We start from the raw sequence: 22,787 nt of genomic DNA, 5'->3' as shown, positions 1-22,787 counted from the left end.
TTGGTTAACAGGGAGACTACAGCAGGTCCTACTGAAAGGTGAACTGTCAGGCTGGAGGGAGGTTACCAGTGGAGTTCCTCAGGGATCAGTTTTGGGACCAATCTTATTTAATTTTTTTATTACTGACCTCGGCACAAATAGTGGGAGTGCGCTAATAAAGTTTGCGGATGATACAAAGCTGGGAGGTATTGCCAATTTAGAGAGAGACCGGGATATCATACAGGAAGATTTTGATGACCTTGTAAACTGGAGTAATAGTAATAGGATGAAATTTAATAGTGAGAAGTGTAAGGTCATGCATTTAGGGATTAATAACAAGAATTTTAGTTATAAGCTGGGGACACATCAATTAGAAGTAACGGAGGAGGAGAAGGACCTTGGAGTATTGTTTGATCACAGGATTACTATGAGCTGCCAATGTGATGTGGCTGTGAAAAAAGCTATTGTGGTCTTGGGATGCATTAGGCGAGGTATGTCCAGTAGAGATAAGGAGGTGTTAGTACCGTTAGACAAGGCACTGGTGAGACCTCACCTGGAATACTGTGTGCAGTTCTGGTCTCCCATGTTTAAGAAGGATGAATTCAAACTGGAACAGGTACAGAGAAGGGCTACTAGGATGATCCGAGGAATGGAAAACCTGGCTTATGAAAGGAGACTCAAGGAGCTTGGCTTGTTTAGCCTAACGAAAAGAAGGTTGAGGGGAGATATAATTGCTCTCTCTAAATATATCAGAGGGATAAATACCAGAGAGGGAGAGGAATTATTTAAGCTCAGTACCAATGTGGACACAAGAACAAATTGATATAAACTGGTCATCGGGAAGTTTAGACTTGTAATTAGATGAAGGTTTCTAACCATCAGAGGAGTGAAGTTTTGGAATAGCCTTCCAAGGGAAGCAGTGCAGGCAAAAGACCTATCTGGCTTCAAAATTAAACTTGATAAGCTTATGGAGGAGATAGTATGATGGGATAATATGATTTTGGCAATTAATTGATCTTTAAATATTCATGGTAAATAGGCCCAATGGCCTGTGATGGGATGTTAGATGGAGTGGGATCTGAGTTACTACAGAGAATTCTTTCCTGGGTATCTGGCTGGTGAATCTTGCCCATATGCTTAGGGTTCAGCTGATCGCCATATTTGGGGTCGGAAAGGAATTTTCCTCCAGGGCAGATTGGAAGAGGCCCTGGAGGTTTTTCACCTTCCTCTGTAGCATGGGGCACGGGTCACTTGCTGGAGGATTCTCGGCACCTTGAAGTCTTTAAACCATGATTTGAGGACTTCAATAGCTCAGACATAGGTGAGAGGTTTATCGCAGGAGTGGGTGGGTGAGATTCTGTGGCCTGCATTGTGCAGGAGGTCAGATTAGATGATCATAATGGTCCCTTAATGGTGACCTTAATATCTATCTATGAGAAAAGGTGAGATAAGCATAAATGAATTAATGGTCATGTGGCAAGGATAAAAGAGCATAGGAGCACATAACATCTACAGCTATTAAAATGGTGTAACACATGAAACAGGGAGAAGAACTGATGATGTATGACTAGGATAGGTTGAACTTAAGAGGAGAAAAATTCTGCGTGAATATCTGAAAGAGCTTCCCTACAGCACAACCTATGAGGCTATGGCATAGTAGCAATCTAAGGTCCTAATCCTGCAGTGGAAGTACTCGCATGCATATGTTTGTTCACATGTGCACAAGTCTATTGTATTGTTCACATGTGCACAAGTCTATTGTATTGTGGCTGTAAAAGAGAAAATACAATTCTTTATGAGGTAGTTCATCTAGAGTGGCCCAAATCTTGAGGTCTTTAGTCAGTTTTGACTCAGTCTGTTCTTCGGCAAACTTCTACTGAAGCTAATATGAGTTTGCTTGAGTAACGTCTAAGTAATAATTGAGAGTTTTGTTGTGCCCCCAAAATCTATACATTGATCTCCTTCTTCTGCATGATCACCCTCTTCTCACTTGGCTCCCTGGTTAACATCCCTCCACCTTCCCTTTCCTTGGACTCTCTGTTAGGTTGAGCGATCTGTGCAGGTACTTGGAGGGCAATGAGAGAGAAAGGCAGACTGGGTTTGCCGGAGCGGGAGGGTGCAAATGTTGTCTCCTGTTTTTCCGAGTGGCACTTGTTGCTATATTAGTTCCATAGCACTCGTCTACTGTGGGTATCCCTTCTTAAGGGTGATCCTCGGGACAGCTGCTAGTTTAGCAGTCTTGTGAATAGGGGCAGATGGAGGCAGCCACAGGGGACCCAGATTCGTCATGGAGGCACCAATCTCCCTCTGATCACCTAGAATCTACTGGATTTGTTGTTGGGCCCATGGTGAGCAGGGGACAGCACCCTGATTTCCCACAATGGAATGATTAAGGAGAAATCTCTGCAAGAAGAACCTTGCAAACATTTCCCCTCTCATAACTCCCTCTGGGCCAGTTTTCACACACAAGGATATGATCAGACCCTGAGTAAGGACCTGAATTTGGTCCAGTGTTTGGAAATGTCCGTGCTTAATGATAAAGTATCTCACTGGATCTTTGTCATGAACTGATCAGTCAAAAAGAATAGGCAGAATTAATAGAAATGTAGCAGACTGCTATTATAGCTCAGTGGTTTGAGCATTGGCCTGCTAAACCCTGGGTTGTAAGTTCAATCCTTGAGGGGGCCATTTAGGGATCTGGGGCAAAAATTGGGGATTGGTCCTGCTTCAAGCAGGGGGTTGGACTAGATGACCTCCTGAGGTCCCTTCCAACCCTGACCTTCTATGATTCTATGATTCTAAAGATGATTTATGCAAAATCATACACACAGTTCCTATAGTTATTAGTAGAGGGATATGCCAGTGACATTAATAGTAGCCTAATCTTCTTCAAATTCTTTGTCTAGCTAAATAAAACACAAAAATTGGAAATGGAAAACTGGTTCCAGGACTTGTGACTCATTCATAAAAGGTAAAGTCATGCAATATTAACTCCTTACTACCCAAAGCAAAGGGGCCCTGAATTCTTCCAGATCCATTTTTGTAAATGGACCTAGAGATTCCTCCCTTAAAAGAAAACTGCATCCATTTTCCTGAGCACATTGTTCTAGAATTTTAAGAATATTCCTCACTATTACTAATTCTTCTTAAAATATATATTAACTGCATTTGCCAGTTGAGTCTCCTGTTAGTGGCAGCAAAATGGGTTCCTAATACAAGAGACTACAGGCCAGGTTCCAAACTGATTTAGTGCTACTTGAATGAACAAACCTAAATTTTAATGTTTGATACTTAAGCAGAAGCGGCAATGTTCGTATAGTTTTCTTCTGATAAACTAGTGTTAAAACAGAATGGAACCTGGCTGACAATTTTTTATGGAGAATTCCTATTCTGCAGGTAGAAAAGGGGTACTAGTGGCACCTTAGAGACTAACCAATTTATTTGAGCATAAGCTAAGTGAGCTGTAGCTCACGAAGGCTTATGCTCAAATAAATTGGTTAGTCTCTAAGGTGCCACTAGTACTCCTTTTCTTTTTGCGAATACAGACTAACACAGCTGCTACTCTGAAACCTATTCTGTAGGTGTGATTGCTATTCATTAATCAGCCATAATCCTGTATGATGGGTCTATATTAAAACTATTTTGTGTGTGTAGTAGAATCAATATAGAACATTAGGTAAGAGCAAATATTAAACTTGGGATTTTCATAGGTGCCTAAAGCAGTACAAACCTAACTCTCCTTGAATTTGGGCCCTAAAATATTGTTGCAGAATAAGTTTGTGTTACTGAAATTCAATGGGAGGTTGAGTGCCTAACTCCCTTAGGCACCTATGAAAATCCCAGCCTAAATGGCCAAGTGCCTAGCCGCTAATTTAGTTGCTACTTTACAGCTATACATACTACAAAAAAACCACTGCATTTGGTTCTATTTTGTGCCGTTGGCAATTTCAGCAGACTGCTGTGGGTCCCTGTGATAGCCTCTGTCCTTCATGCCCTTGGAGATTTTTTCAAATATTTTGGCATTTTGTATTTTGGAACGGAGTTCTGATAGCACGGATTCATCTCCACATACAGTGATCAGATCCAGTACCTCCCGTTCGGTCCATGCTGGAGCTCTTTTGCGATTCTGGGACTCCATGGTCACCTCTGCTGATGAGATCTGCACGGTCACCTGTGCTGATCAGCTTGCCACACTGGCCAAACAGGAAATGAAATTCAAAAGTTCGCGGTGCTTTTCCTGTCTACCTGGCCAGTGCGTCCGAGTTCAGAGCGCTGTCCAGAGCGGTCATAATGGAGCACTGTGAGATAGCTCCCAGAGGCCATTACAGTCGAATTGCGTCCACACTAACCCAAATTAGACCCGGCGATGTCGATTGCAGCACTAATTCCCTCGTCGGGGAGGAGTACAGAAATCAATTTTAAGAGCCAATTAAGTCAACGAAAATGGCTTTGTTGTGTGGACGGGTGCAGGGTTAAACAGATCTAACGCTGCTAAATTCGACCTAAACTCTTAGTGTAGACCAGGGCTGAGGGTCATGGTAACTAGAGGTATTCCCTGCAGACCAAAGTGGAGGTACATTGGAGAAGCATTTTGGGAACATTAAACTCTCACTGTCCTTTGCTGTATTTACTTAGTAGAAAAATGAAGAAATCCATTTTCTATCACATTGAATGTATCACTTTTCACCAGGACTAATTTTTTAAGCACTAATGCCTCTAATATTACTCTCCAAACAATCCACCATATCTACAAATTCTTCAGACTAGTGCAGGCCACCCTTACCTCATTTTTGAAAATACAACCTCCAAAGAATGATACTTTTAGATGCTTTGGAGAATCAGAATACTTTGCTGCCTACCTAATTAAGTTATTTCTTCTTTGTTCAATAACAAGATGGTGGCATATTCTAATTTGTACACAGTGTGATGAACAAAATAACTATTCCAGCTGTGGGCCTCTCTGTACCTGCACAGAGTTGAACCTTTTCAGTTTAGTTCTAAAACAGATGCTTACAAGCTGATTTTATTAAATAGTACAGTAAAAGTTGTGTTATCCAGCACTTTACCAACCCGGAAAACTCTATAAACCGGCATTTCTGATCTTTATTGAAAGTTGGGTTTATAGTCCAGTTGGTGTGGGGCCGACAGGCTCCCTACCTGGCTCCCCAGAAGCGGCGACATGTCCTTGCTGCTCCTAAGCAGAGGAACAGCCACGGGGGCTCCATGTGCTGCCGCCGCCCTGAGCACTGGCTCCACAGCTCCCATTGGCTAGGAACCATGGCCAATGGGAGTTGCTGGGGCAGCACCTGCAGGCAGAGGCAGCGCACAGAGCTGCCAAGCCATGCCTCCACCTAGGAGCAGCAGGGACATGTCACTGCTTGCGAGGAGCCACCCGAGGCACGCGCCACCTGGATCCACCACCCTGAAATCCCTCCCGTACTCCAACCTCCTGCCCCAAGCCCCCTCCCACACCCAAACTCCCTCCCAGAACCCATGCCCTGATCCCCCCTGCACCCAAACCCATTTACTCTTAGTTAACTGGAATTTTTGACTTACCGGCACCCCTTGTTCCCCCACCCCCCACCTGCTGGATAACAAAGCTTTTTAGATATTCTTGGGCCATGAGGAAACTACAAAGTGGAAAAGAGTCATTTCCTCTGGTAAGTTTATGTAAAGTGAGACACGGGGGACAGGTAACTGTATGCAATCCTTATGATTTTAAGAAAGATTTTATAGCCATGAGATTATATGGTGATTGAAAGATCTGTAGAGGCTAGGGGCCTTCTTTTTTGTGATATGCATGCTATTGTTTGGTCAGTCTCCTTTTTTGGGTTCTTTTTAAATTTTTACCTCCCTGTATTTGTAAGGGATAAGGACGTACAAGAATAAAAAAGGATGAATAAATTAAAAGTCAATGTATGTAGAAATTATTCATGTTAAATATTATCATGGCACAATTATTTGAATTTTATCTGCATACGGGGCTCAATCCTGCAAGGTAATGGGTGCCCTCAACTCCCATTTAAGCCAATGGGAGTGCACTCAGACTTTGCAGGATCAAATCCCGTATGTGAGAGGGAATAAACCTTACATTAACATTCTAGCTGCACACAATCTGCACAACCTAGAAAAGTATTGTTCAATATCTCATCGGGAGGGACAACCCTGTAACTGCCTAAAAAAGTCTTGGTCCTACCCAGTGGAGTTGAATGGATATTAATGGGGGCAGAATTTGGTTCAGTAAACGTTATCGCAGAATACATTGGTATTATACAATATCTATGGAGTTGTTAATTATCTGTGCAGATAAATGATGGCTAAAGCAGTTTTAGAATAATTTACAAATTTAATCACTATTTCAAGTGAAAAATCAACTTTATGACTTTTAAAAAATTACATGCCATAAAGAAGCACCTTCTATCAATGTCCATGACCTCTTTCTATATATCTATATCTACAGATTTAAATTGCTAGCAAATGTTAACAAATTGCACTTTTTCTTAGTGGAGTAATTACTATTATTAATAGTGTTTTGTGACTGAAAGGCATATCATGCAGTACAAATAAATTGGCAGGAAAATTGTATTTCTGTCTTGCATTAATTTTCACTGAATGAAATAGAGCTATAACCTGTCTTAGGGGTGGGTCTACACGGCAATAAAACACCTATGGCTGGCCTATGGCTGCTGACTTGGGCTTGCAGGGCTCGGACTGCAGGGCTATCAAATTGCAGTATAGACATTCAGGAGCATTTTACATTCACTTCACACTTATGTAAAAGAACACACAGCGTGCCGTGTGAATCAAATCCTCTGACCTTAAACTTCTTAACACTGCGGGAATGTCTACATTGCAATAAAACATTCATGGGTGGCCCATGTCAGCTGATTTGGGCTTGGGCTCCCAAACATGAATGCCTACACTGCAATTTTATAGCCCTGCAGTGTGAGCCCAGGTCAGCTGACATGGGCCAGCCACAAATGTTTTATTGCAGTGCAGACATACCCTCAGTGTTAAGAAGTTTAAGGTCAGAGGATTTGATTCACAAATGCACTGCACCCTGTTTGTTCTTTTACACAAGTGTGAAGTGAATGTAAAATGTTCCTTTTCTGATTTGGTAGCAATTTACACTCACCTGTCATTCACTTTGCAGTGGTGCAAATGACTGCACAAGTGCAGGGCAATGGAAAACTGAGCCCACAAGGAGCAATTCAAAAATATTTCATTCAGAAGCCAAGATACTATCCTTGATGAGAACATGGAACTCCCACTACTGCCAATGGGAGTTGCTTGTCTTGATTGGGGGCAGTATATGAACCAAGGAATCTTAAGAAAACAATTTCTAAACTTTGTGTTTATATTTTTGCTCTTTTTCTTATGTATTTGCTGTGATTTGACAGAGCATTTGAGGTCAGCTGTCAGACTAGCAGTGGAGATGGAGTAAAGCATCTTTATTCTAAACCCTTGCTAACACAGTTTTCAGCTGTGACTCAGACAGAGAGGGTAAGTTTACTGATTATACTCTGCTTTCTCTACTGTGGTGAAATGGGTTGCAGAGGGAACAGATCAAAAGCCAAACATTTCTGAATACTTTTTCCTTTTATGGAATACAGCTTTTATATCATCATTTCCTGGAGACTGTGTTCTAAGCTACCCAGTGATAGAAGAAAGTTCCCTGTATCCACTGATCTATATCTGACAACAAATTTGAACCCTAAGGAAATCCATTTTTACCAATCTATTTTAAGCAGAGGGTGTACAACAACAGACAAGAACTAAACAAAACTTATTTATACTGCATGTCACTCAGTGTGAGAATAAGTAGAATCTGGTGGATAGGGTGTTTGCCTTGTTTAAAACAACTAAATCTTTTATCTTATAGTCCACAAAGTGGTTTAACTGAACCGATGTTCTACTCGTCCATCCTTTTCCACTTCACTTGTGGCATTGAGTTAAAAAATAATTTTTAGAGATTTTTATTTGTAACTGATGATTTCGAAGCTGTTGCTGTTACTCCGTGGTTTGGTTTCGAAATGGTATTGTGGATCATTTGATTTAATAAAAATAGCAACAGTAACATAATGATAGAATCCTTTGGGATGGAAGAAGGTCATACAGAGCCTGATCCAATGCCTGTTGATGAACATACTTCCACTGACTTGAATGGACATTTGATCATGCTCATAGTGCATCCTTATGAAACATGGCAGGACTAATTTTGTTATTCCTAAACCATCGATGGCTGCCTTGTCCAGCATTGGATATCTCCAGTGATGGTTTTTCCAAAGCATCCCTTGGAAGCTTATTTTGTTGTATGTTTTTTTAAAGAGGTTTCTAATATTTAACTTAGAGAGGTAAAGCCAGCAGCTTAATGGCAGCATGAATCAAAAGGTAACCAGCTGGCTCATGTCAGACCAGGGAGCATCTGGCACTCTACACTACAACCCTGGGACTGTAACCTGGTTTCCACGTGGAGGTTCTGAGCCCTGGTGGTTTTAAGGCTGCATCCTGTCTCCCAATATCCCAAAATAAGTCACTTCACCTTCACAGGGGAATGGTGGTGAACTCTGAAGAGTTTCTAGTGAATTATTTTCCCTACTACAGGTTTTCTGTGGGAGGGCAGATCAGATCCTACCATTCTTGCTATAGTGCATTGTTAGTGATTGTCTGTCCTTTGACACTTGAGATTCCACTCCATCCGAGCTCTGCTTATGGGGCCACAGGAGCAACCCCAATTGATGCCAGTGATGTAAGGTCACTCCTGTGAATGATCGGGTGTGAAGGAGCCACTCCTCTCCTCTCCTTCCCACCCGTGACCCAGCATGCCTCTTTTTACCCCTTACACCCAAGGGAAGGGAGACTGCAGGAAGTGTCAGGGTAAATTCTCCACTGGTTATTCCCAGTGAGTTTAAGGCCAGTTTGTTGCTTATGTAATACCTCTGCCTTAGTGTACCAGAGAATCTGACCCCGTACGTTTTACAGTTTAAAGTGTCTAAATAAAAAACTGGAATGCTAATGCATGTGTCTTTATTAGGAAAGAAAGTATATGCTCATATTTTGCTAAAATCCTAGGCCCTCTAAGACACTGAGGAAGTGTATAAGAGACACAAAAGCACCTCAGTTAGCCAAGGGAGAGTGTTTTCTAGAGATGGGGTTGGGCACCAAAGGAGATTTGACAGGGTCAGGAGAGGGAGTTTTCTTAGTGCTCAGCAATACAGAGATTCTTGGCTGCTCCTGGCTTCAAAGTAGCCCATCAGCAGCCTGAGTAAGGCTCTAATTTTATGCCAGAGGCTGCTCCAGGCCCCAGCCACCCAGGATCCAGGCACTGCCATGGTGGCTTAAATTAACCTGTATCCCACCAGCCCCCTAGGCTGTACTTTCTGAGAGGCACAGAACAGAATCTGTCCCTCTGCGTTATATGCAAGAGTGGGTGGGTGGTGTTGTTTTTAATCAAAATAAGTGACTGAACCTTGAGGTGTTAAAACTGTGCATTGTTGTCTTTTTTTTTTTTTTTAATTTGAATTTGGTGCTCATCAAAGTAAGACATATTAGGCTAAGTAGGTAGCTGGCAGTATGAAAGATTTCACATCTAGCAGTGTAGCAGGCATGACTCTGTCCTGGCCTGAAATAATTCCTGATATTTCAGCCCCAGGGTTCTCTTGAGTACTTGTCTGTCAGATATGCCAAATTATATGATGTGCCAAATTATATGCTTCTATGTCTACTGAGAATTAGGTAAAACAACCAAATTCATTTTCCTTTGTGACCTGAGAAAGGACTGAACCCATCTTTTATGGAGTAATGTGCTCAAGCTCTAAAGCTGTTTTGGATCCAAATTTTCACCAAGTTCAGAGGTTGCTCAGATCGCAGCATTTTGTTCGATCCTATGTCTCCGGAGATGAAAAGTAAGGGTTTGTTTACATTATAGAGTAACACCCTTTAGTGACTTCTAAAGGACACTAACATGTTGTGCACTAATTGGTCCATGTGCACTAAAGGTTCTGTAGTGTGCTTTAACCTAGCACTGTTTCAAAGAGCACTACATTAAAGCACACCAGCAGGGTCATGGCACTTTTGTAGCTGCTGCTATGACTCCTGTGACCAGTGTCACTAGTGTAATTCACCAAAGCAAGCATGGCGACAGTTTTAAAAGTCAGCCTGGGAAAATCAAACTTTTGCTAGACAAATTCTTCCTGTTCTTTCATGAAACAGTTAAATCAAAACTTTTTATGTTAGTAAAAGACAGTTTACAATTAACAGTTCATGTAAAAGGCATTGAATATTAAATTATCTGTGCCTCGTCTTCCTCCAGACAAAACAATCTCCCACTGAAGACTAAAGATTGAGTAGACTTTGTAGAATTCTATATTTATTACCATTTTTGACTGATAATACCAATATTTATTTTTTAGCATTTTTTTTCTATTTTTATCAATTTAAACTTTCACAGTTGTGGAAAATTAAGCAGAGACACTCAGATAAGTTATTTAATGTTAGTAGACATTGAGATTCAAAAAGTTAAAACTTACAGTTGTTAAAAATCCAAATTGTCAATATCCTATGTCAAAATATATAAAATAAATAGCCTTACATCAAACTCTAATAAGTACCGAAGCAGCATTTTTCTTACTTTGCTTATCTGTAAATTTGGATTATAATCCATAGTGTGTGTGTGTGTGTGTGTGTGTGTGTAATGAAATCCATGTTTATTGACGTACCAATAAAAAGCTAATCCTTCAAGACTAGGAATGATGCAGTGAGTCAGAGTTGGGAGAAAATAATAGGGTTCAAGTGTTGAACCTGTTCAGGATTGGTAGGCTACTCTATCCTTTACTGACCGAGAACTGTAGGTGGTGATTATTCTTCTCAGTGCACACAGACATAATGTATCTGCTGTTCACCAGCCAGAAAATGAATATAGTTAACATTTGCCTTCATGGTAAACTGAGCAGTGAGTTCTGCCTCTGATATCCACCTTGTTCCGTGATTTAGTTAGTGTGTGTTAAGAGGACATTAAATAATACACATACGTGTTTGTTCCTCATTTCTTCTCTCTTGTGCCTCCTATTAGTGATACTGAGAGCTAACAAAACAATAAATGTAAATTCAAGCCATGATGTTTCTCTAATTTTTACCAGCACATAAATTTTAGCAGGTAGCTGATACTTCGGGAGATAAATTGAACAAAGAGAGAATATTAATTACCCATCTGCCTAGTGGATACTGTTTCTATTTTGTTTAATTTCTAGTTGAAGTTTAAACTAGAAAATTAAGAATCTTACAGTAATGCACCAACAAGCTGTTGTTGGTTAGAGTTTCATAGTGACATGAACAATAAGAAGGTAGTTAGTATGCAAGCCAGATCTGCCCTACTTTAATGGAACCAGGATAACTAAGCAGTTGATCGGTCTTTGCTAATTTGATAGAATCATTAAATCATACATCAACAAATCTGACTTGCTCACTCAGTGAGTTGTTTTGGTTTAGCTGTAGAAAGTTGTCCAACTGCTGTGTAAGTGTATATACACACCCATGCACTGATGTCAAACCCAATCTAGTTTGCATTCTCTCTAACCAATACCTCTTTTCAGTGCAATAGTATTTATTTGCTTTTATGGTGGGGTGACTGTAGTCCTGCATTCTGTCCAGGGAAGCCTATCTGAAGCAGGACCTTTGTGTGAGGCAATTAACAAAATCCAGCCACTGAGTAGATTAAACTCTTTATGTGTTTACTAACCATGTTCCTAAATTGACCACCAGGGGTCGCAGTAAGGTTTTAGTGCTTAGTTTGTGACTACAATATAGAGTGAACACCACTTAAAATAATTCTTCACGTTATATAGCATTTTTCCTCTTCAACTTGCTTTATGGACATTAACTAATTAACCCTTACAATATCCACGTGAAGTGGGTATTATCATTCCCTATTTGATGTAAAAGCTAAGTAAGAGGTGTTAAGGGGACAACATTTTTAAGCATCCATTAATCTGAGGTACCTCAATTTTTAGGTATCCAATTTGAGACACCAAGGGTCTGGTTTGTTTTTTAGAGGCGTCATGAACCTACAGCTTCCACTGATTTCCACTGGAGTTGTGGCTGCTTCGCACCTCTGAAGTAGTTTCTAGAGTAAGGTAATAGTTCTAACACCTCTCGTTTAGGCATCCAAAATTAGTGGAAGTTTTTGTGGATTTGAACTTGGAAGCAAATTTTCAGAGTTGATGTCTGAGACAAGATTCAGAAGTTACTGGCTCCCAGTTCTGTGCTCACACCACTAAACCAGGCTCTTAGTCTGAGCATAGACAGTACATAATGAAAACATTGAAGGTGTATATATACTTACAGGACTGCAGTTGTAACCCACACACCTCCTGGGTGTGGTGTTCTGTCCCATCTGGTGGCACTGAGATCAGTTAGAGAGAGAGAGATTAATGAGTCTGCTCTACAGCCTTAGCTAAGGGCCATATCATAGGCGCCAACTCCATGGGTGCTCTGAGGCTGGAGTACCCACGGGGAAAAATTAGTGGGTGCTCTGCACCCACTGGGAGCCAAGTTCTCCTCCCGCCGCCCCATCTCGTCCTCTCCCCCTCCCACCCCCGCAGCACACCGTGTCCCCACTCCTCCACCTACCTCCCAGCGCTTCCTGCCCGGCCGCCACCAAACAGCTGTTTGGCAGCGTTAGCACACTCCGGGTGGGTGGGGAGGAGCAGAAACGTAGCACTCTCAGGGGAAGAGGCAGGGCTGGGATTTGGGGAAGGAGTTGTAATATTGGCAGAGAGGGGGCGGAGTTGGGGCGGGGACTTTGGGGAAGGGGTGGAAAGAGGCTGGAAAGGGGTGGGGCCTCATGGAAGAGGTGGAGTGGGGGCAGAGCGGGGGTCGAGCACTCACGTGAAAGAGGGGAAATTGGCACCTATGGGCCTTATGGCTTTAGCTCATGCAGTAGAGGCTCATGAACTAAGCTCCAGAGGTCCCAGTTTCGATCCTGACCACGAACCACCGGGGTCTGTCAGTGTTACACAGTGCTAATATTTTTCTATCTTTAATTACAGTAACAAATCTATATAATACAATTTAAAATGATAGGATTGTGCACTTTAACTCTGTTCTTCTAATAAAGTAGCAGTTGCTTTCTTTCCCCCTTGTTGCTAATAGATTTTATGCAAATGGAGCCATAAAATTCCTGCCAACCTTTATTTGGCATAATTGGTTTTTTCACTTTGCATAACTCTCACTGGAAAAGAGATGCCCCAGGCTGACCTGGGTTCTTTGGAAGAGACCTAATAGCTATGGGAAGCTAGTAATTTACCACAGAAACCTCAAAACTCTAAGCTTGCTAAAAATACATGTCCCACATTTTTTCGGCATTCTTAAAAGCAGAAAAAATCCTCTTGAAAGTACAAGTAAGAAAGAGTCCCCGGGAAATATGTTCTTGGACCGTGATGACTATATTGCCTTAATAAGTCCATCAGGTAGTCTTTTCTTTGAAGCAAAAGTTGTAATATATGATCTTGATTACTATATAGTCCCTGTCACCCAAATGGATCCAAAAGCTGTACAAATGATTTCCATAAGAATTACAGTAACCACTGCTGAAATTCAGCTACTCTTGGGGTTAAATATGGTAGGTGTTTAACTGTGTTCTCAGCAACACTGCCTGATAGTTTAAGACAGGAAGCGAAGAATACTTCCTCCCGTTGAAAGTGCATAGAGAATTTAGGTAGGCAAATATAATTTCCAGAGTTGAAATTTGGTCAGGACAAGAGTTAATATCTTCGGCTTTGCAAAAATGGCTACAGGATCAGACAGGACAAAGCCCTTAACGCTAGTGTTAGCTATTGATGCATTACCTAGTGCAAAATAGTGGCACTGAATCTCAAACCCACTTGAACTGAGCCAGGTTTCAGAGTAGCAGCCATGTTAGTCTGTATCTGCAAAAAGAAAAGGAGTATTTGTGACACCTTAGAGACTAACAAATTTATTTGAGCATAAGCTTTCGTGAGCTACAGTTCACTCCGATGAAGTGAGCTGTAGCTCATGAAAGCTTATGCTCAAATAAATTTGTTAGTCTCTAAGGTGCCACAAATACTCCTTTTCTTTGAACTGAGCCAGGCATTCAAGATTTAATGTGTTCATCAGCTTTGTTATAGTCTCCTGAATGTTTGGTGAACATGGACTGAATGTCTGCATAGTTTGGAAGCCAGTAAACCTCCATTCCTGAAATCAGCCTCCCTTCTTCTTTCCCCCAATAATACTAGAGTAATCTAAAGTAAGACGGGGGGCTCTGATGAGTGTGAGAGGGCTAGAAAGCTGGCTGAGGCTTGTTCTTAGGATATTCCAGTTTGTTAAACCCAAACCGCTAAAAAAAAAAACGTGCAGAGGTATGATTCAATTGTAACTGCAGGAGTGAGCCTCCAGGGACCAATTTGTGAAAACCCTTTGTTAACCAAACTGTGCAAGGTACACATATACCTATTCAATACTAGCTCAGAGGAAAAGTGGCACCTCCTGAATCAGCAACATTTCCTCTTGGGGATTTTCCTTTCTCATCCTCCTTAGCATATCAGATCTGAGATCACATTCTGCAGTAGTAAGGTTGCAGTGTTTGTTCAGGGATATATTGTAGGTATCAATTGCACACTCTCCATTTTTTAGAGAGCTTTTTGAAAGGGCAATTTGTAGTCACAAGCGAATCAGATGCGGAAAGTCTGAAAAATCTCCTAAGAAACTGGAAAAAAAAATGAAGCAAAATAAGGAAGATTGTTCTTTTAAATATTTTATCATGTTATATTTGATCTTTGAAATTTTAGTTAATAAAATGCAAGAAGACACATCATTTTTAATTTTAAACTTTATTACTGTTTGTTGTTATAAAGTGATCCCCAGTGTTTGAACATAGATTTTAAATGGATTTGATTTGTATTTTTGGCATACACTATAGTCTGTGGATCACAAGGCATCTCAGTGCTTATCCCTTGAGGTTAACTTGAAACAGACATTCCCAGCAGTGCATGGTCTTTTTAGTCCACATTGCAGTCCATCGTGTCTCTCACCACCTACCATGCCAACCCTACCTGAAGACGAGGGACAGACACCAGAAGCACAACTCACCAGTTCTTCTCCAGTCAAAGTAAGCAAACTTAAAAATCTATTCTATTAATACTGTGTTGCACAAATCTAAGACTGAACCCTATCACTTTGTATACTTTCTGAAGTTTGTAAAATTATATACAGATTTTGTACATGGCTTTTATAAAGGAAAATCATGCCTCAGCAATCTATTAGAATGCTTTGAGGGTGTCAACAAATATGTGAACTAAGGTGATCCAGTGGATATAGTGTACTTGAACTTTCAGAAAGCTACATGGTCCCTCACCAAAGGCTCTTAGGCAAAATAGGTGGTCATGGGATGAGAGGGAAGGTCTTCTCGTGGATCAGTAACTGGTTAAAAGATGGGAAACAAAGGGTAGGAATAAATGGTCAGTTGTTACAATGGAGATAGGTAAATAGCGGAGTCCCCCAAATCTCTGTAGTGGGACCAGTGCTGTTCAACTTAGTAAATTATCTGGAAAAGGGGGTAAACAGTGAGGTGGCAAAGTTTGCAGATGATATTAAACAACTCAAGACAGATACTCAAGTCCAAAGCTGACTGTGAAGCGTTACAAAGGGATCTCAGTAACCTGAGCGACTGTGCAATAATATGACAGATGAAATTCAATGTTAGTAAGTGCTAAGTAATGCACATTGGAAAAAATCGTCCCAACTATACATACAAAATGATGGCATCTAAATTGGCTGTTACCACTCAAGAAAGAGATCTTGGAGTCATCCTGAAGAGTTCTCTGAAAACGTTGGTTCAGTGTGCAGTGGTAGTCCAAAAAAGCTAGCAGAATGTTAGGAACCATAAGGAAAGGGAGAGATAATAAAACAGAAAATATAATGCCACTATATTAATCTGTGAATACTGCATGCAGTTCTGGTTGCCCCATCTCAAAAAAGATATTTTAGAACTTGAAAAAGTACAGAGAAGGGCAACAAAAATGATTAGGGGTATGGAATAGCTGCCATAAGAGGAGAAATTAAAAAGACTGGGGCTGTTTAGCTTAGAAAAGAGATGATTAAGGGAGGATATGACCGAAGTCTATAAAATCATCAGTGGTGTGGAGAAAGTGAATAGGGGAGTGTTATTCACTCCTTCACATAACACAAAACCAGGGATCACCCATTGACATTAATAGGCAGCAAGTTTAAAACAAATATAAGGAAGTACTTCTTCACATAACACCCACTCAGCCTGTGGAACTCATTGGCAAGGAATGATGTGAAGGCCAAAATATAACTTCGCTCTAAAAAGAATTGAAGGATAGGTCCATCAGTGGCTATTAGCCAAGATGGTCATGGATGCAACCCCATGCTCTGGGTATCCCTAAGCCTTTGTTTGCCAGAAGCTGGGACTGGATGACCAGGGATGGATCACTAGATAAATTGCACTTTTCTGTTCAGTCCCTCTGAAGTATCTGACACCAACCACAGTCAGAAGACAGGAGATTGGGCTAGCTGAACCATTGGTCTGGTCCTGTTGATCAGTATTTGTATACTTAAAGTTCTTCCATTACATCAAATGATTTATATATATAATGGATGAGAGCTCTACTTTTTCAAGTATAGTACCTTCAGTTTGTTTTGGAAACTTATATTACTTACTTATTATAACATTCTTTGCTATTTATTCCAAAGCTGCCCAAAAATGTCATGTTCTTCCAGAGACCATGAATAAAAAGAATTATGAAAACATACGCATACTGTCTGTTTTATTGCAACAAGGAATTGGAGTAATTTCTTTGCATTTTCAGAACTAAATTGCAGAATAATGTACAATAACTTAACATCTGAGGAAAGAACTGAGTCTTGTAGACGCTTTAAGCTAAAACTAGAAGCACTGTTGCCCTCAGAGCTACAGAGCTTGTTTCTGAAGATGTTATCTTGTTGATGCATGATGGAAATCTATTCTGTCTACAGCATCTATCAGCACTTCACTCATCACAACGGTATCTGATCATGTAACAAAATTACATAAAGTCCAAATGGGTAGGCTACATAGAAGTCTACATGCAATTTTGTAATTTTAGATAAATAAAATAACCAATAAAATACAGTTTGGCCTTCAAATAATTTGTATGTTCCTTTAAAGATTTTTTTTAAAAAATTTCTCAACCAATTGTTTTTTTTTAATAAAAATCCTATTCTTTCCTGAGATAAGTATGAATGTCTAGCTGAACAAAACAACATCCTTACATATAACAATTAAAGAATCACAGCCCCACCAGGTTATCCTGTTTTATGCAACCTGGTGAAAATGTAGAGAGGATTTATATCCTGGCATGATTTCAGTTAAAATTTATCATTGTCGCTGGAGCTAGGACACTGTATTCTACACTTTGGATAAAAACATCCGCTTCTTTTCTTTTAACATCATAGGAAAATATTGTCAGCAATGAACCCTTCATTGATTTGTCATGCATTCCATCAAAATTGCACATTTTGCTGAGGGTTAGTTTCCTGGTTTCAGATAAACACCCCAGTTGGATTCAAGTTTAGCAAACGATTAGTTGGGAACATACAGTAGGTCAAGCAGATTACTTTTATCTGTCATGTGCAAATTGTATTTGAGTGTACTAGATACTCATTGTGAGCTTGCTAGGCAGAGCACATTAGAAGAGGACTAGTATGAGAAACATGAACATCTAGCCCTAAAAATTTTTTTAATCTGGATGGATATAACAGCATAGCCTCCTGTTCTAAAAACAAGTTTAAAATAAACTACAGTAAGTGACAGATTATGAATCTTTGTTTACCAGGCAAAACACTTGCTTTTCAGAGGAATGTCATTTTAAGGGGTAAGAAAACAGAAGAAAGAATTTAAGCAACAAGCTACTTTTAATCCTATCTAAATGTTTGGAACAAGGATTACAACTGGCAAATGTCTGGGCTAGGAGTTGAACGTGTATGTGCCTGTCACCACCAGTGGGCCGTACTGCAGCCTGAGTCCTACAGCATAATCTAGATATTAGCTTAAAATAATGATAAATAAAGTAGTTCTGTTTTTCACTAGCTGGAAAAATTCCCACTGAAGTCAATAGAAGCAGGGTTTTAAGTAAGGAGGAACACAGCTCCCTTTCAGGTTGGTGAAATGAGGACTTTCCAAGCAGGGGCAAGTCGGAGAAGCAGGAGAAGCTAGTGACTGATGGAGGAATTTCTGGGGCTCTGATCCTTTCCTGCTACTAAACAGAGCAACAGTAGTATCTGCTGGGAGAAGAGATGTCCCAACTTGAAGTCTTCCTACCTTCCTCTTTTTTCAGATAGTAATATTTGTCCTCTAGGAGGCCCTCATTCTCTATAGGAGATGAACTCCATCCTATCCGCTTCCTTTATGTAGAACCTCTTTCTAGAAATTTTTAAGATATTTAAACTGCAGAAAATAGCATTGGGTTTTCCAAAATTTAAGGAAGAAACCTTGGGTCCATGTTTTTAATTTATTTTTACATCAATACAGATTCTCCAACTTGCCCAAGTCAAAACAACAATATTGGGTATGATTTTCAAAAGCACTCAGCATTGGCCTAACTCTGCTCCCATTGACTTTAGTGGGAAATGAGTTAGGCCAATGCTGAAGGCTTTTGAAAATCCCACTCAGTGACTTTAGGAAAAAGGATTGGTAAATACTCGGGATGTGCACCTACCCAGCTCCACACACTGCCCACACGCATGCACCCTGTTGCTTGGTTGGCTAAGGGTCTGCTTGTGGACATGTATGCCTTACAGATACATTTCTCCTCTTCTCTTCTCTCTTCTCCCTGCTCTCTTCCTCCTACTGCATCTTATCTCCACAGCATGATGCAACATTGAGACCTGTAATAACGGACGCCAAAATTGGTGAGCGTGAGCACCCCCTCCTATTCTGATGCACTCTAACCCCTGACACTGAATAGGAATGTTGCCTGAATAGGGAGTGCAGGATAGGTCTTGTGTGTGTCCTGCCCCCATAGAACATTAAACAGATTTTTTTTTTTTGACAAGACCATTCATTCAGCACTGAAATGGTTTATACAGAATGATTGCTCAGGACACAAATCGTATCCCTTTTTCTGACTTTGATGTTGTGTCCCTTTATAAATTCACTTTCTTAGAATGAACTGACTTGCAATATCAACCAGAATCAATTGATCATAGGGTTTTAGAATTAAAAAAAAATTGAATAGTTTCCTACAGTTACATGAAGAAGCTAGAGACTAAATTATCTGGGGATATGTGATAGCAGATTTTTGAGGCTGTGTGTAATTCTCACCTGGGATTAGAACCTGGCTGTCTCAAGCCTTCTGTATTCTTTTCCAACTGCATGTTATCAGGGTCCAATGGAAGCTCTCCCTTTCCCTCTTTTTAGTATAGAGAGTCCCTTTACCATCTTCAAGCCACCTCCTTCAACTATAATCTTATTTTACTGGCTCTCCTGAGTTCTGATGACATATCATCCTATTATATTTTTAACTTTTCTTTTAGACCATTTACTTTATTCCATCATCCAAATCTTGATATTGCTCCTTTGACTGTTTCTTATTCCAAATTGTATGAGATATTGATTTTCTTTTAAATTGCTGGTTCTTATCCCCTTTATTTTGAAAGGAAAAAAAGCCTCTCATTTTTATTCTGTCTTGCTCTCCTATCAAGAGAGCTACAACTGTGAATCTCAGTACGCTACTGCCCTCTCTATGCCCCCAGTTCAGTAAATCACTTAAGAATATGTTTAAAGATGAGTTTAAGCCCCTTCGAAATCAAAGTTAAATTAAGCATGTGGCTATGTGCTTTGCTGAATAGGAATGGTTTTACGCATATGCTTAAAGTTAACTACATGCTTAAATACCTTGTGGAATTGGGGCCTAAGCGGGAAAGGAAAAAAAACATTTTAGTTGTCAGAACATTCTATGATAACAATAGCCAATCCTTGTGTTACATGAGTTACTTAAAACAAGAATCCATTTAACTAAAGGTTTCAGAGTAACAGCCGTGTTAGTCTGTATTCACAAAAAGAAAAGGAGTACTTGTGGCACCTTAGAGACTAACCAATTTATTTGAGCATGAGCTTTCATGAGCTAGAGCTCACTTCATCGGAAGCTCATGCTCAAATAAATTGGTTAGTCTCTAAGGTGCCCCAAGTACTCCTTTTCATTTAACTAAAATAAGATTTACTCGATGGGTTTATTTTAAGGATAATCTGGTCAACTAAACTAAATATTTGTTATCTAGGTACCTGTATTGTCCTTGATTTCTCATGTACCCAAAACTCCCATTGACATCAATGAATTTTCAGTATGTCCCAGTATTGCAGGATCAAACTCTAATGTAAAAGATAGATAATGTAAATATTGGGTTGTCAATGCAAAAATTGACTTCCACAGCTAGGGAATGTAGGATTGTTTTCTTAGTTTAATTAAATTAGTTATTACTTTCTACTTCAAAGACTTTTACGCAAAGTAAGCAGTCATGGGATAAGAGGGACGGTCCTCTCATGGATCAGTAACTGGTTAAAAGATGGGAAACAAAGGATAGGAATAAATAGTCAGTTGTTGCTATGGGGACAAGTAAATAGCAGAGCCCCCAAGGCTCTGTTCTAGGACAAGTGCTGTTCAACTTATTCATAAATTATCTGGAAAAGGGAGTGTCAAGGTTCCTTCCCCACTCTGAACTCTAGGGTACAGATGTGGGGACCTGCATGAAAACCTCCTAAGCTTATTTTTACCAGCTTAGGTTAAAACTTCCCCAAGGTACAAACTATTTTACCTTTTGCCCTTGGACTTTATTGCTGCCACCACCAAGCGTCTAACAGATATATAACTGGGAAAGAGCCCGCTTGGAAACTTCTTTCCCCCCAAAATCCTCCCCAAATCCTGGGGAAGGCTTGATAAAAATCCTCACCAATTTGCATAGGTGAACACAGACCCAAACCCTTGGATCTTAAGAACAATGAAAAAGCAATCAGGTTCTTAAAAGAAGAATTTTAATTGAAGAAAAAGTAAAAGAATCACCTCTGTAAAATCAGGATGGTAAATATGTTTTGAATCTAATTACCCTGTAAGGTAGAGAATCCCTCTAGGCAAAACCTTAATTTACAAAAAGACACAAAAACAGGAATATCCATTCCATTCAGCACAGCTTATTTTCTCAGCCATTTAAACAAACAGAATCTAACGCATATCTAGCTAGGTTACTTACTAAGTTCTAAGACTCCATTCCTTTCTGTTCCTGGCAAAAGCATCACACAGACAGAGAGAACCTTTTGTTTCTCCCCCTCCTCCAGCTTTTTAAAGTATCTTGTCTCCTCATTGGTCATTTTGGTCAGGTGCCAGCGAGGTTATCCTAGCTTCTTAACCCTTTACAGGAGAAAGGGTTTTTCCTCTGGCCAGGAGGGATTTTAAAGGTGTTTACCCTTCCCTTTATATTTATGACACGCCTCCCAAATCACAGATAGGGTGAAACGCTGGCTTGGATTTCTTCCTGGAGCTCTAGGAGAAAACAGAGTTAATAAGACACATGCACTCTAAATATACTACCAAGTATATAAAGACTAACAATATTTTCCACATCTCAAGGACGATTTTAACCAGTTGATTCTGGGAAACTTGCATGGGAGAGTGCATCAGCCACTTTGTTAGAAGCTCCTGAGATGTGTTGGATGTTGAAATCAAAATCTTGGAGAGCTAAACTCCACCAAAGAAGTTTTTTGTTATTTCCCATGGTGGTATGAAGCCACTGTAGCGAAGCATGGTCGATTTGCAGGTGGAAACGCCGTCCCCAAACATATGGGCGTAGCTTTTCCAGAGCGTAGACAATGGCGTAACATTCTTTTTCACTGACTGACCAGTTGCTTTCCCTCTCAGACAGCTTCTTTCTGAGAAACACTACAGGGTGGAATTCTTGATCCGGTCCTTCCTGCATTAAAACTGCTCCCACACCACGCTCAGACGCATCTGTGGTTACTAGGAATGGTTTGTCAAAGTCTGGGGCCCTTAGTACAGGGTCAGACATGAGTGTCGCTTTAAGCTGGTTAAAGGCCTTCTGACACTCTTTGGTCCACTGAACGGCATTTGGCTGTTTCTTTTGGGTTAGGTCTGTCAGTGGGGCAGTGATTTGGCTGTATTGTGGTACAAATGGCCTGTAATAACCGGCCAAGCCTAAGAAGGATTGAACCTGTTTCTTTGACTTTGGGACAGGCCACTTTTGGATAGCATCCATTTTGGCCTGTAGGGGGTTGATAGTTCCTTGACCCACCTGGTGTCCAAGATAGTCACTCTGTTTAGGCCTATTTGACACTTCTTAGCCTTCACAGTTAATCCTGCCTCCCTTATGCGCTCAAGGACTTTTTGTAGATGTTCCAGGTGTTCTGCCCAGGAATCCAAAAATATGGCCACATCGTCAAGGTAGGCGACTGCATATTCTCCTAATCCCGCTAGAAGACCACCTACAAGTCTTTGGAAGGTGGCGAGTGCATTCCGCAGCCCGAAAAGGAGCACATTAAATTCATACAGCCCGACATGTGTGGTAAAGGCTGACCTTTCTTTGGCGGATTCATCTAGCGGTACCTGCCAGTACCCCTTGGTTAAGTCCAAGGTAGAGATGAACTGGGCCCGTCCCAGTTTCTCTAATAGTTCATCTGTGCGTGGCATTGGATAGTTGTCTGGGCGAGTTACAGCATTTAGCTTACGGTAGTCCATGCAAAAACGTATCTCCCCATCTGGTTTGGGAACTAGAACCGCTGGAGA

General features: G+C 40.6%; 1 protein-coding gene across 1 annotated transcript in view; it reads left to right on the top strand.

Annotated features, from left to right (window-relative positions):
- The first annotated feature begins 15,034 nt into the window (after positions 1 to 15,034).
- The window catches only part of IRAG1 (inositol 1,4,5-triphosphate receptor associated 1), a 78,982-nt gene continuing 71,229 nt past the window's right edge, over positions 15,035 to 22,787 (top strand). Inside the window, exon 1 of the mRNA XM_077820099.1 lies at positions 15,035 to 15,103. Coding sequence (XP_077676225.1) covers positions 15,035 to 15,103 — 69 coding nt within the window. The remainder of the gene's footprint in view (positions 15,104 to 22,787) is intronic.

The sequence above is a fragment of the Eretmochelys imbricata genome, chromosome 6 (assembly GCF_965152235.1).
Source record: "Eretmochelys imbricata isolate rEreImb1 chromosome 6, rEreImb1.hap1, whole genome shotgun sequence".
NCBI lineage: Eukaryota > Metazoa > Chordata > Testudines > Cheloniidae > Eretmochelys > Eretmochelys imbricata.
Note: the sequence above shows the minus strand (reverse complement) of the source record. Positions and strands in the feature narration are given on the sequence as shown.